This window comes from Dromaius novaehollandiae, chromosome W (assembly GCF_036370855.1).
Source record: "Dromaius novaehollandiae isolate bDroNov1 chromosome W, bDroNov1.hap1, whole genome shotgun sequence".
Lineage (NCBI taxonomy): Eukaryota > Metazoa > Chordata > Aves > Casuariiformes > Dromaiidae > Dromaius > Dromaius novaehollandiae.
In genome coordinates this window covers 50536438-50552126 of record NC_088130.1, presented here as the reverse complement: position 1 = coordinate 50552126, position 15689 = coordinate 50536438, and the positions used below count along the sequence as shown (strand labels likewise).

General features: G+C 36.4%; 1 protein-coding gene across 7 annotated transcripts in view; it reads left to right on the top strand.

Annotated features, from left to right (window-relative positions):
• Positions 1–12518, top strand: part of LOC112995757 (vasculin) — a 34237-nt gene extending 21719 nt beyond the window's left edge. For all 7 annotated transcript variants that reach the window (XM_064500745.1, XM_064500741.1, XM_064500744.1 and 4 more), the window contains 9 exons: positions 604–727; positions 1212–1435; positions 2162–2228; positions 3217–3401; positions 4236–4376; positions 4878–5042; positions 7797–7981; positions 11352–11454; positions 12040–12518. In XM_064500745.1, coding sequence (XP_064356815.1) covers positions 604–727; positions 1212–1435; positions 2162–2228; positions 3217–3401; positions 4236–4376; positions 4878–5042; positions 7797–7981; positions 11352–11454; positions 12040–12198 — 1353 coding nt within the window. In that variant the 3' untranslated portion in view covers positions 12199–12518. The remainder of the gene's footprint in view (positions 1–603; positions 728–1211; positions 1436–2161; positions 2229–3216; positions 3402–4235; positions 4377–4877; positions 5043–7796; positions 7982–11351; positions 11455–12039) is intronic.
• Positions 12519–15689: the final 3171 nt, after the last annotated feature.

The following is a 15689-nucleotide window of genomic DNA, read 5'->3' as shown; positions in this document are numbered from 1 at the left end:
GTGAATCTGAACTTTCAACTCTTCCATAGATTTTTTTTTTATTTGTATTTCATAATTAGTTACATTTGCTGTACTAAATTGTAATGACAAGGCTTATAAACTGGGCTTTTTTGGTTTCAGCTGCCTGTAGTAGCAGCCTCTCCTGGCTTTCTATGCAATGCACACGTGCAATCTCTGACTGCCCAAATCAAGATCCCATGCTTCTCTCTTGCTTTCAAAACTGGGTTCTTATGTCATTTCTTACACCCCCCCCCCTTTTTTTTTTTTAACTCTACTGCAACATACATTGTTCTTTACTCCCTTCTGGTGGCAAACCACAACCAAAATACTTGAGACTTTTACCCTATGTCCTCCTTTCTTATGACACAATGACACAAGCAACTCTGTTTCAATGTCCTGAAGTGGAAGATGTAGCTTCTACTAGCATAGAAGATAATGATGTAACTCTGAACATATGCATACTTGAGAGCTGTGTATGGGCTGGCATTCAAAGTCCTTTTTAAAATGGTTTGTATATACCATGAATAATGTGTACATCAGCTCTGATAACCCAGTTTTATTAGTAATTAGATATCTCAGTCTACTACTTTTGCTCCTTTCCAGTCATCACTGAACTTTGAGAAACATTCTGAAAATTTCTCGTGGACAGAGAGTCGTTATGAAGCAAATCGTAGAAGACACAACTCTTCAGATGGGTTTGATCCTAATATTGGAAGGCATAATGGAGGTATGATTTGTCTTTCTTGTAACATCTTATATATATTTACCTTATTGCTTTGTAGTGCTCTAGCTAGAAAAAAATCTGAAGATAATAGCTGTCCTATGCTAGATGCCTTATTCTGTAGTAGAACACAGATATGGAAAGACATTTCTTTTGGGACAGGATATGATGACTAATAATTGGTTGGAGTAATGTGCTTGCTGATGTATTTTTCTTTTAACAAGAAGAAAAATGTGGAGTTAACTTTCTAGACAGTGACATAAATGAGCAGTCGGAAAAGGGATTTGATTAGTCTTAGTGTCAGACTATTGTCTTCTTTCTCTAGCACTGTTCTGTGAGATTCTACCCTGCTGCTTATGTGAATGTAAACTAAGTTATCGCATCCCAGAGTACAGAGCTGCTTGCCTAACTCCTCTAACAATTTTGCAAAAGTAAAACATTCTTTCAGAACTGTTTGTAATTACATTTCTTTAAATTTTAAAAATCTAAGGGCATTTTGGGAGAAAAGAGAAAAATGGTTGGCGTTCACAAGGCAGAAATGGTACAGAAAATATAAACCATCGTGGGGGATATCATGGCGGAGGCTCCCGCACTCGTACCAGCACTTTCCACTGTGGAAAAAGCCAAGGACTGCATGAAAATAATGTACCTGAAAATGAAACTGGGAAAAAGGAAGACAAGGAAGAACCCAAACAGTTTGAGGCTGAGGATTTTGTAAGTTAATTGTAATTATAATAAACAAGCTTTCATTGTTTCTGCAAGTGCCATTTTGTCCATTGCAAGCTACTTGATGAGATTTCAGCAGTTACAGATCATCTTATAAGGGATCACCCTTTCCATAGGTAAGAGGGTGTTAGTCATCTGTCCACTAACTTGTTTCTCTTTTTATCTCTAGTTCTTACTGTTGTTATTTTGTTACTGTTGCTTAAGCATTTAAATGAAGCTCAAGTGTTTATAAGTGAAACTACAATTGGATTCTAAGTTTATATCATAATACCTTACTGCAGTTTACTGTGGCATGTGTGTGTATTAAATTCTACATGACTACATTAATGGAAATCTGAAGTACTAACAAAATGGTCTTTCTGCCACCTGCCATTTGAGGTCACACGCTTCAACCTAGAATTGTAGGAAGTAAGAGGAAGAGTAAGCTTCCTTCTTCAAGAGCTACATGTCACTGTTTTTTTTGCTTTCTCTGCACAGTTCATATAATTGTATTGAGTACTGCCTGAGCTATTTTATTGGAGAAGAGTAAAGTAACAAGTGAGCAATGAGTTACTTGGGTGTGTTCTGGGGGAAGTGTCTAATCCGTCTCCATTTAAAAATCTTTGTTAGCAGAGGGTATGCTTCATATTTTACTGTGATTCTTTATTTCACTGATTCCAGATTAAAGAACTTACTGTTAAATTTCATTTTAATAATGTTCAAACTTCCTTTCAGCCATCACTGAATCCTGAATATGAGAGAGAACCAAACCAGAATAAATCTTTAGCTGCAGGTGTGTGGGGTGAGTATTGTTGACTTTGTAATATAAAAATCTAGCAGAGATCTGAAGTTGTTTTATTTGAAACAGGTGGTGGTGGGGTGTTGTTTTTTGGAATATTACAATGGTATTTGAATTTGAGGAAACTTTGGTATTGCCATAATGTAACTGCCTTTTCATAAGAGAGGTAATACTTCTATTTGGGTATCATTCTATTGGTCTGTGGATGCCAGCACAGCTAGGGTTCTTGTCCTAGAAGTAGTATACGAGGAGAAGAAATGATGTTGGAAAAGTTTATTACTGCAGGATTGAAAGACCTGTGCAGAAAAAATCAATTAAAATGTTTATTTCACTTTTTGTAAATTTTAGATCTGTTTTGTAGGTGTTTTTGAGACTGTTAAGTGTCAGTTGCTTAGTGAGTATGGCAATTGACTGTATCTCTAATTAGTGTGCTCTTGAACCTGGAAATAATAGGGTGAGCTTCAAAAATTTTACGCTCAACTGAGGCATAGAGGTAGAGAAAGCTGTCATTGCCATGGTCTAGAGTAGTACGCATCCTTTTCTCATGTTTGTGGAGCATCAGTGTGGAACACTTGACTCTAAAGTGAGCTTTTAATAAATATATAAAATTATTCTTTATAACCTTAAACTGAAATTAGAAACAATAATACTTTGAAGATTAGATAATTATTAACCACTAACAGTATTTGGATTTGCAAACAAATGCTATATAGCTCTTTTCTTTGACTGAAGAATAGCTTTATTTTTCCAAAAGCTAGAATTCCTACCATGCCAAGTCAAATAACGCTACAAATGATGATTGTAGAAAATGGTGCAGAACTTCTATTTATCCAACTTTGTACAGTGTGTTACTGATGAAGCTAATGCTGGACTAAGTTCCTGTTTGCTCTGGACTGTATGACTACCTAGCACCCTGTAACTAGAAACTTAAGTGTGTGTGTATTTTTATATAATAAAAACATTTTTCCTCCCTCCTCTTCCCCCCCTTCAGAGTATCCTTTGAATCCTAAGTCTAGATCTCCAAGAATGCTGGTCATTAAGAAGGGCAGTACTAAAGAATTGCAGATATCTGGATTCCCTGTAGTAGGAAGTCTTCATTCACAGTCAGTCAAGAATGGAACCGGCACAAGTGTTTATAAAGGATTAGTCCCTAAACCAGCCACTCCACCTGCAAAAGTAAGTTTTGGATACTGGTGGCATGAATAACATGCTGAAAAAAATTATGCTCTAATTCTGAATGTGCTTGTTTCACCCGAAGAATACTGTTCTTAGAGTATTATGCTTTCAAGTCTTGTGTACTTTAATTGTAGCATACCCTGAAAGTGTCTGGAAACACTTTTCTTTATTTTTCTTTTTAAACTGTACTGTGTTTTGATCTCTCTTTATTTCTGACTTACCTTTTTTTGAGGTGTGCAAGAGCTGTCCAGGTGAGTGTGAGAAGGATTTTCTAACTTATGGAGTAGCAGTGCCTTTTTTCTGTGTGTTTTTAACAGAAGAGTAAATACCTACTGAAAAACTTTAGTTTGCATAAAACTACCTTCAGAACTTATTCCAGTTATTGATGTAGTGATGTTGCAATCTAGTAGAGTCATTTTGGTCCCTTTCTTTTTGCAACATTCCCTGTTCATCTCCTGATTTCCTTCTGGAATTTTTCTGTGCCCCTGAAGGCGTCTCATGGAGTTGTTATTAGCTCTCTTACTTACTGCATTAAAAACAATACTTTCAGATATGAAAAGCTCTTACATTTCAGTTCTTAATGCATCAAATATCAGGGTCTTGATTGTTTTTAAATTTAACTCTTTATGTTAAAGGCGTGAACAGTATTTGAGAGAGGATGAATTACTTAAAAGGAGTCTGTCCTTTCCACAAGAGAAAGGTGTTTGCACTAAATTATGGTTGTAGATTTAGTTTTGCTGATTCAGTTTTGATTAATCATTTTTCTAAAGATTCTTGGAAACAATCATGTTATAGTTAATGAGTCTTTAAATTTTTCTTTAAACTTTTGTTTAGCCGACACAGTGGAAAAGCCAAACAAAAGAAAATAAACTTGGGAATCCATTTCCTCATGAATCTGCATATAGTATTGGCAACTTCAGTGCTTTCAAATCAACTGCCAAGGCATTTAGTGTATCACAGAATTCAGTGAAAGAGGTAAAGCAAATCTTTGGGTTTTTTTCTTTGTTATCAAATCTGTCCATTTTTTAGCTTGATTACTTGACTGGATTAATACATTTATGTAGAACTGTTTTAAATAGCATTTTTGTGGATGTTAATATAGAAATAGGGAAGGAATGTCAGTGGCCTTTGAGTGCTTGACAGTTTGCTTTGCAGGTTTGATATGCAGTAAAAATGATGCATGGGAAGTATAACCTCATAGGTTTAAACTTAAAAACTGCTAATGTGTGATATGCTTCATGGAGGTCCACCTTTCATTAAGAATGCTCCATAAGTCTGCATCTCCATAAATTCATAAATATGCATCACACATAAGAACTATTTATACTGAAATAGAAATATGTTTCTCCTTGGTTTTGAATGTGGACATACATGAAACCTGAAACTATAGGTACTTTAGAAGCTTTTTGTCTTTTGTTCAAAGTTTTCTGAATGAATAATCTTCTAATATTCTTATCTTTCTCACCCCTCCCTTAGTGTAATCGGTCAAATTCTTCATCCCCTGTTGACAAAGTTGGTCAGCCTCGTTTAACAAAATTGACAAGAATGCGAACTGATAAGAAGAGTGAATTTTTGAAAGCATTGAAACGAGATAGAGTGGAAGAGGAACATGAAGATGAGAATCATGCTGGGCAAGAGAAGGTAGTTTGGTTCAAAGCTCCTATAGATATAGCAATGACAGGTTTCGGACTGAACATAAATTACTTTTTCTTTGGCTGTAAACAGATACGCTATGCCGAGAAAATAAGTTCATTGGAGACACTTGTGATACAGTTAAGCCTTGGATCTCTAAATACAGGAAACCAAGACTTTTTGATGCATTTTAAAAACCCAGTTACTTCTTTCTCCAGTGCTACTTAGCTGTTTTTTTTCCTGCAGGATCTGTTCATGTATATGAATAGCACCATGTCTTAGTCCTGTATCTTAAGAAACAACAAAAAGAATAAGCTTAGTACACTAACCTAATCTTTCTGTAGAGCAGTGTTTCACATCTTGACTGTCATCCTATAAAACAATTGATGAAAAAATGTGATCCAAGCCTTTAGAGTTCTATTTCTCAGACTGTTTTCTATCGAATTGGAGTGTTTAGATAGCCAGAAGTTCTCTCCTCTTAGTCTAGTCGTAGGAGCAATAGTTTGATTTATGCATATATAAAGAATCTGTCTTTTTATTTCCTAATTGAGAACTGGGATGTATATGTACATTCTGTATATGATATAATGTGTCAGATTTCTTTCAGCATGGATCAGCTTATGCAGTGTTTAGCTGGCACCTGAGGATATAATGCGTCAGTGCTGCCAGCCAGCAATAAGCCATAAGCATTCTTGTCATGCTTAGTCAAGTAATGTATTTTCCAGGATGAAGCTATTCCAAGCCTATGTTTGTTGTAAATGAGTGAAGTGGTTTAGAGTGTGAAAAAGGCACAAAGGACAAATCAGCAAAATTAATAAAATGGATGTTTTGGGGAAAGGATTATTATGATTCAGAGAAATAAGAGAAGTGATGCCAGTGTGCATTCCTTATAATGGGATGAGTGACTTCTGACCCTGTTTTTATTTCATGTTTTCTAATAAAATTTGCTGTAATGGGACTGTACAACTTAATGGAAAGATACAGACCATATATTTAAGTATTATGTGGCTGAGCATGTTTTCCTTGAGGTGGGTGTTGGGCGTGATGATATTTGTGTGTGTTTAAGAAGTGGAGAAAGAGTTTGATTTTAAGATTAAAAAGATATTTTGGCAAGTGCTATCTTGAACTTCAGAATTCTGTAAAATAATATATGAGCTTGGTGGGAGTTTCTGGTCCTGAAATTGTCTTGAGTTCTTAATATCTTGATGATACATACACCAAAGACATTTGGTTATCCCATTGTACACAGCTGACATTCAGAATTAGTACATTTTGAAAAAAATAGCATTTTAGTTGCGGAAAGTCTTAAAGTCCTTGGACAGGTATACATAAGGTGTCATCTGTAGTATTTGCTGTTAGGTCCATATATTTTGTTCCCTGCCATTGCTGTTTCACTAACAGACATCAAAAGAGGTTAAAGGTTAACAAATCATGTACTTGTAATAGTTGTCCTACTTCCAAATTCATTTTAGTGATCATAACGAGAAGGCATAGTGTGCACCTGAGTGGACAGGGAGATATCCACACAAGTCTTCCATAATATTATCCTGGTGATGGGATATTAAAGCTTGCTGTAACAGACTTCATCTCTAAAATAATGAGGCAAATCATATTCGGCGGCCAAATCATGCTTATTTTGCCCTAATATATTAAAATTGTTTAATATTTCTATGGATTTTCTTTGATCATCTGAACAACATATTGTTTATTAGAGGTTAACATTAGAGGTTAACAGCTGAACATGTGTTTACTGGAATATTTGTTCTTAAATATTTGCTCATCATTCTAAAATTTCTGGAAGCAGGTAACACTGCGAACAGAAGGGGCATGATGATGATGGTCTTGATCCTGGACTCTGAAGTATGATTTCTCACAAGTGCAGAGCTGGCTGATTGAGTGATTGCCTCCTGCAGTGGATAATGATGTTACACACCACGTGTAGGGGTTTTATGGTCAAAAGGGTGTTAGCTAGAAAATCCTGCTCTTTCTTTTTTGTTCTTGTTTTGTTTTTTACAGTTGATAAAACTTCTACGTTTACTTGGCTAATTACTGACTAAGAGTTACAAGTTGCTGAATGAGTGAAATCCTCTAGCCAGAGATGTTTCTTTTGATTCAAGAGCTTCTAATATCTGAGTGAACTTAAACAATCAGCTTTTTAAATGCACTTTCTTCCTAGTTCTTATTTCTTGGCTAGATAAGGTATCGTTCCCGTAACAACAGCCTGAGAAGTGCTGTGGTGTGTGTGTGTAGGGGAAGATGTTGGCTAGGTTTAAAGAGCGACATCTGATTGTTTTGAATTTGTGGCAGATGAATTTGCTGGTTGCAGTATGGTGGCTGTAGCCTGCTTCTTAAATGATGTAAACTTAATTCTCTTGCTTTCAAACTGTTCCTGACACATACAGCTCTGATATTTATTCAGTTAGAAACCTCGTTAGTAATTTCAACAGATAACTTACCATTTCTTAAAATATGAAAGCCAACTTATTAAGTTTGGATTTTAAGATATGTTTGAAACAAACTGTGTAGAAAAACAGTTTGAGGCAGAGCATGGAGTTACTGCTTTCTACTTTACTTGATCAGTGGCATAATTTAAGGTTTCTGTAGTATCTAGATATTGTAAGCTCTTGAAGTATGAACCAAATTATTTCTTGAAGTAGTATAGAGGTTTTCCATGTAAAAGTAATTTAAATAAAACAGAATCACTGACTTTCAGCATTTGCAGAGGATTATTTGTGAATGGAATTATGTAATTATTTTTGACAGGATGATGACTCCTTTAACTTGCACAACAGCAACAGTCCTCATCATGAGAGAGATATAAACCGAAACTTTGAAAATGAAATTCCACAAGAGAATGGAAATGATTCAATTACTTCTCAACAGATCATTCGATCTTCAACTTTCCCTCAGGCGGATGTTCTTTCAAGCTCACTTGAGGCAGAACATAGGTATGTACTCTTATATAAAAGGTGTTCCTTCATTGTAAATGAGCTTGTCTTAAATTCTTACCAGCTCAGAGATCAGAATCTGAAAACTGAGAATGTATTAAATATTTCATAAAAATACTGTAAAAGTCTAACTCTTAGATGGTTTCTAATTTAACATGGAATGTAATTTGCTTCTCCTAGAGTTGGGTACTGACATCTTAAACTTGCTTTTTAGTAATTTTTGATGTATTTCTTTATAAAGAAGTAAAGCAAACTGCATTATGACCTTCATCTCTGATAGTGATGTGTGCATATCTTGAAAGAACAATGCATATAATTCCTGTCTGTATTAATAGTACTGTAAATGCTCAGGTTAACATCTTATGTAACACAGTTTTTCCTCATTGTTGAAATAAGGAAATTAATTATTTTTATATAGCTGAATTTGGTCGACTCTGTCAGTGGTATCACAAGACAATGGAAAGGGAGCAAGTAAATTCAGAAAAGGATTGAAACATATTTGTAGTATCTCATAGAAGTAACTCTAGTAGCAGCTGATAGAGAATGATGCTGCTGGGAAATCACAGCTCTGAAAGTCTAGAGGGGAGCTTGTTGTGAGGTCTGTTTTAATTTCTCCTGTTCCTGGTAACTAAAGAAATGCAGTATCCTTTTCTAGTGATGGATCCTATGTACACATAGGACTAGAGAACTTTTCTTTTGTAGTAGCTACAGAGGGAACTCTCATGACCTCTTTTCCCTCAGGAGTATGAAAAGTGAAATGCACCCTGCTCTGTTCTGCACCTTTATTTTCCTCCATATTGGTATTGGAGACAAAAATCCTTTGCTGCTCTAGGTTATTAACAGCAATATTAGACTAGAAGGTAGGAGTTGAATCTAAATCTCACTGGTCACTTCAAACAGTATCCCTCACAGCTTTCTGGGCAAGCTTCTTTCCTTGTGGTATTCTGGAGACATAGTGTCTCTGTATTGTACCAGTCTTTCAGCTGTGACCTCTACATGCATGTAAACACATGGTATGGTAAGTCTGTTTCTGATAAATCTGACTTGAAGTGACCAGCTTAATTTTTGGATAGCTGTGCATACTTATTGGCACATCTTGTATAAAGCATGTCTTAGGCTCCCCTTCCGCTGAGGGAGTTGCAGTATGCAGTGACTGTGTACTCATCCTGTTGGTTTCAAATTTGGCTCATTTCAGATATATTTTTCTTTTTTTAAATGTGGTTCACATTCTTTTAAGCATTTCCAGAAGTCTAGGGCTGCTTTAAAGTGACAGTGGTCCTGCTGAGTTTAGATGATATTGCTTAAAGTTAATTAGCTAATTAGTTGCTTAGAAGTTAATTAGGTAAATTTTATTGACATTAACAGAAGCTGTATAACTCTTCACTGTGTTGTATATAATAGCATTAACATCTTAGCTTGCTTGCAGTAAAATTTTTTGACTCAAATTACTGTTGCTAAAAATATACTTGTCCTTGAACTGAATTTGGCCATGACTAATGGAGAGTCTTTTTCTGTATGTATATGTACAAATGCACATTTTCTCTTACTAAAAGAAAAAAAAAACTTGCATATTATTTCTTCAGCTTTCTGATGATTACACCGTTCCTCATTGTAACATTGTCCAGTTTGGTCCAAACATTACAGAGGATGCCATTTCTGTTATTTGTTCTTTAAACCTTTCTTTTCTTTAACTTCTCTTTTACAAACTGTGTGGTGCTGTTCTCCTTTTCTCCCCCTCAAATTCCAGGCTTTTATTTTGGTTTTAAGAATTGTCAGTGCTGTCACTGGTTACCTGCTGGTCGGCCCAGTGCACACCTGTTAAGAGTTTGGTGTGCGGAGGGTTATGTTGAAGGGCTTTTCTTGTTGGTATCTGGCTAAATGAAGTACGTGATGTGACATCAATTGTCAGTTTATCTAACTTCTGTTTTCAAATTTTCAGTGTTCTTCAGCCCTAGGATTCCTGTATCAGTTCTGGCATGTACTTTGTAAACCTCTTGGCATCAGAGGAATCTGTCCCCATTTCTTCCCTTTCCCTCATCCCAAAACTCACTCCTAGATGTAGTCTGTCTATGCTGGCATGTCAGCATCTGCCCTTAGAGTGATACTCAAGCAAATGCCAAGAAATCTCTCCTGGCTCTGACGTTAGCATGTGCTAGAAAAGAAACTACATAAGGCCATTGGGTCCTGAATCATGCCTGCCCATTCTATCACTGAGGAGCAGTGCAGCTCCTCCAGTGTGCACTGTCCCCATCTGCAGACTTGATGCATAAGATACTGTGGATCTGAGGTGAGAAACAGTCTCTGGTGTTGGCTGCTGTAGAAGGACACCATAAGTGTTCCTCATGGCTGCTCTTTTATCCACAAAACTGTAGATTAGCTCGGTGTGAGTCTTTGCTGCTTCACACCAATTGTGAGGATGTTTACTGCTGCTCTGCCAGACCAGCTTTACAAAGGAAATGTGTTCGTTCTTTTCCTCTTTGGGGAAATTTCTTGCTTTAAAATGAAGGTACACTGGCTTGGATTGTGCTCTCTTGCTGCTTGAACCTTGGGAATATGACAAATACCGTATTCTAGCCAAGGTCACTGGATGTATTCAATGCATTTGGCTTGGATACCTTCTTATGTCAATCTCTACAGCCCATTAAACTGATACCTCCATAGCCAAAAGTTCATAATGCCAACTCCAGATCTGCTTTTAAGAGAAACCCTATGTATCAACAGCTGAACATGCGTACGATCCAAATTCTTGTCTCTTTTGCTTTCTTTATTGCTGTAGTTCTGGAAAGCAGCCATTCCACTGAAACAGGATATGGAAAGCCATCAGTTTTAGGCTGGTTTCCCTAAGAGTTTACTTGAAAAACTGGGCTGCTTATGCTATGAACAGTTATATCTTGGAATTCTGTCAATTAATAAATAAAGGTCTACCTCTTGGACCAAGATGGTATGAAATTTAGCTTTTGCAGCCCTACATTTAGTGGATTGGCAGAGAAAGCAGGCTGTATTTTGTATGCCAAGCCTAGTGGTAGGAAATGTAATACTTGGTACATGCAAGTGATGGTGTGGATATATGCTTGAAAATAAGAATATATTCTGTTGTTAAACTATTAACCATTTAATTTTTGCAACCTTCGAAATCAAGTGTGTAGAGGTAAAACAAGGTCAGCTGTGAAGGACCTGGTAACTTTGTAGCCACTGTGCTTTATGTTTAAAAAGTTAAAGATGTATACTTCTGTATAAGAGCTCTTTGTTTAAAATAATAATTATGGACTGATTAATCTACTTATTACAGATCTTTATCTACCTAGGCAAAGCTTGAAAAGTCTTGAGTGCATGAAGCAAATTCCTTGATGATGTTCTCTTTATTTTAAAGGTTGCTAAAGGAGATGGGCTGGCAGGAAGACAGTGAAAATGATGAAACATGCGCTCCACTAACAGAGGATGAGATGAGGGAATTCAAAGTCATTAGTGAACAGGTGATGCTAAGTTAATGTTCCATTGTGAACTTGTAGGTGAATGTCTTTAATACCTGTGTTTGAGGGGGACCTCTAGTAATTTTGATGGTTAGGGAGATTGACATTTCAGTTTTGTGGGGTTTTTCTTAGAACTAGTTGTTTCCTTTTTCTTCCGTCCTCAACTTTCCAACTGCATCAGGTAGATGGAGAATGGAATACCCATGTCTTCTTCCTGAGCCCCTTCCTCTTTTCAGACACTGCCCCCCTTAGTACAGAAGTTTGCAGCAGGCTGGAAAAAAGGGGAATTGTATCACAGGAGAGAACATGTAGGAGTGATCATTGGGACAAGGAATCTGAGGAGGCGGAAGAGGATAAAGCTGTTGTTCACTGCAAGAGCCTAACTTAACACAGTTAGGGGTTCTTGGATCTGTGTAACTGATCCAAAAGTGAAGGCACTCAGCTGAATTTTTCTTTGTGTGTATATGTATAATAGGTAGTACTGTAGATTTGCTGTAGCCCATAGATGAAGATCCAGAAAATATTGAAGCTTAATTGTAGTACTTAGCTTTTTATATCTCTAAATACATCTTGTTTTTTTTATTTCAGTTGCAAAAAAATGGCCTTCGGAAAAATGGCATTTTGAAAAATGGCCTCATCTGTGACTTTAAATTTAGCCCCTGGAAAAACAGCACTTTCAAACCTGCTCTGGAGAATGAGGATTCTGAGACAAGCAGCAGCGATACATCAGATGATGATGATGTGTGAAGATTTCTCTAACATCTGTAGAAGCTCGTTTTGATCTCACGAAAATTTGGGGGTATATTGTCCAAAAAAAATCTAATTTATGTAGTAACATACCCCATTAGAGAACGAATGATGGACTTCTCTCTGAAGAAAGCGAGGAATGTTGTGTTGGGTGTGTTGAACATTACTATAATTTCTTTGTAAACGAATGTTGTAGAATGAGGACTTGGGTTGACCCAGCATTGACTTTCTTCATCACTGCAGCATTTCTGACTAGCAATGTGACAATGTAACAAATCAGACTTTCTCATTTAATAATAAAAACAAAAAGAATTGTGTAATGTCTTGCAAAGCTTCTGTCTTAAAATGTCCAAGACTATGAGGAAAAAAAGGGCAGTTGACACAGTGTTTTGCTTGCCAGGTCATTTCTTTCTTACAATGGAAATCCTCAAATCCACTTTGTACGCAAAAAGGGCAATGTAGCATGTTGGCTAAAATGAGCAAAGTGCACTAAAACTCTTTTCCTTAATTGAGCTGTTGTACTGTTCTACTTTTTCCACACATAATTGCTCTTTAGCCATTTGTAGTGTAGTCATTGTTATAGCAAAAAAACCCTAATGTTACAGTTCCAAATTTCTAGAACTAACCTTTAATTTGAAAGCTTTATGGGGTACTGCAAGACCCAGTGTTCTCACAGTGAACATATTTGTGTGGGAAAATAAACACTGATAAATTATTCACATGCAGAAAAATAACTACACTGACTGGATTTGTCCACTACATGGGAAATAAACTGATTTACAGAGTAATGTCTCAGTGCATAGCATCAAGGGTACTGGTTTTTTTAATCTAGTAACAGTTCTGTTTGCGTTTACATTAAATGTACTCTGGCAGCAGTCACTACTGCATTTCAGAATGAGTAAAAATATTTTTATCACCAGATCATGCTTTTATAGCAATGCTAGTATATCGATGCAATAAGCACTTTTTTCAGTTACTTTGTGTAAAACCTTGTTTTCTTTATAATCACGCATTCTTAAACTAATATGGTGTTACTTAATTTTATTTGGTTCATTTTAGCTTAAATATATTTCCCAAGGTTGTACAAACAGTACATAGAATTAATCTGTAGGCACAACTGGTCTTGGTGATGTCACATACTTTTTTTTTTTAACATAGCTTATATGTAGACATTCCCTCCTTCAAGATGTTTTTGAATTGCACTTTCTTATATTACTGATTTGCAATGTAAAACTTAAGCAAAAATATTTATAAAGTTGAGGTTCTTTTCCATCTTTTAAATTTTTTTTTTAGGAAAAGATTATATGGTGGCACCTAAAAATTTTGGGATAAGGATGTGAAATACGTGGGTTTTTTAGGGATTTTTAGTTTTTTAGTTTAAATAGAGGTTTCTATTAAGTAAGGTATTTACTTGGAACAGGCATACAAGTGTTGGTGTAGTTAATTTTGACACTATATATTGGAATATTATGCTGTGCTCTTGTCTAAATTTAAAAGGATAAAAGGGATTTTTTTGGGGGGGAGGGGGAAACTGCCACATCAATAATGCTTTAGGTACTTGTATGCATTGCAGATCTCTTCCTCCCTTTCCCACATTTTTTTAAATTTACTTTGACATCTTGATGCAGTTTTTATTGGTTTTTTTGGTTGTTTCATCTTATCAACAGGGTCTTCTGCCTATCCTAGTTACTTCGTGGTATGTAAGTGCACTCATTTTGCTACTAATTGAAAACTTTCTTGCCTTGGCATCTCTCAAAGTGGGACATGGACTTCAGTGTTTTTCCTGTCTTCGGTTTAGTGACAAGTCACCTCTTCTCATCCTTTGGGAAGATTCTATAATCGTAGAACACTTATTTTATAATAAGTTTATGGACTTGGGAAATTTGCAGGTTTTAACAGAGAATACTCTCTTTAGAGATAATAGAAATAACAGTTGTACTCGGATTATTTGTTTCTCTAGATGCAGAAACTGTAAGAGTACCTTTCATGCTCGTTCAGAAAGGGGTGTCAAATTCTGCATAACCCTTAGCTAAATGGTTATCTGCCTGCTCTGTTACTTAGTTTGCCCCTCATTGTAGTAAGAGATAGAAGTGGTGAAGCTTTGATCTTCCCACTAAGGACCTGGCCAGCCTTGCATTATAATTAGTTAAGGCAAAGCTGAGTAGTGTGTTGGGCCTCTTTCTTCCCCCCTTATTAAGAAACACTTCCTTTACTTACTCACTGAGGAACTCTCAGCAGTTTTCTGTTGAGCTTTCAACTTTGATTTTCCTGGGAGATGCCTTCCAATCCTTGCTGTCTTCCTAGCTAGCTCACTTGTTCATCAGGAATCCTGTCTCCTCTTCACACTTAGAAGTCATGAATATACATATGGACATTATTTCAAATGGTTTGGCTTATTAAATCAAAGTTTGTTTTTCTTGTTTTACTTTCAGAAAACATGAAGACAGTCTTTTGCCCACCCTGTCCCCTTCCGTTTTGCTCCCCAAATGAGTACATAAAGCAGAGTGAACACTGATTCACTAGTATGTAACAATACAAATTTTTCACCTCTAACTTTGGTTGTTCCTGTCCCAGAGCAGTTCAATTTTAGTTGTTCATCAACCTTCCTTCTCTGTCTTCCCTGTATCATGATCCTTTTCCAGGATACATTTTTGTTTCTTTGGAAAAATGGCTGCCTTAAGGCTTAAAAAGTTGCTGGACTAAGCTTGCCTAATCCTTTAGTTAGCTTCTAGCATGCTCTGGAAAGGATTCACAGACATTTTTGTGTCTAGTGGATATAGAGTTTGTCAGTGCCGAGTCCAGAAAGCTCAACTTTAATGAAAGTAATCACTGAATGCTGCGTACAGACTTGGCGCAGATGTATGATTTGCAGTAATCACTACAATTTCTCTTCTCTATCTAGCCTGTCTTTGCTGACAGTGTACTGTATCCTCTTGGCTCCCCTTCCCATCCTCCTTTTGAGGGGAAGAATTTTAATCAGTCAGTTGTCAGTTTTTGATCAATTGGTGATGAGGGATATACACTCTTGCCTGCCAAAGGTATGAAGGGTACTTTTGTTTATAGTAGGGGAGCTGTGGCTCCTCCATTACTTCTAGAATGACGACAGAGACCTTCCTCATCAGTTTGTATAAGGCCTTTTTCTGTCTTAACTGGTAAGAGAAGCTGCAGTGTTGATTACAGTAAAGTTGTCCATTGATGCATATTGGACCCAGTCAAAATTCTGAAGAAGACTTTTTCTCCTTGTAATTGCAATCATTGGTAAATATTATCAAGTATGGAGGAAATTTAATTGTGTTCTCCTACACAATTGCATCTGAAAAAATCCATCTATCCTATTTTACTTGTGACAAAAGCCTCAATTTTAGAAAAAAGTTTGTACCTTCTTGGTAAGCAGAGTACTGCTCTGATACTAAACTCAGTGCCTACCAACACCTTGCTTCTGTTGGTCTGTTTTGTGCAGATATGATCCTCTGATGGAGATGTGAAGTTCC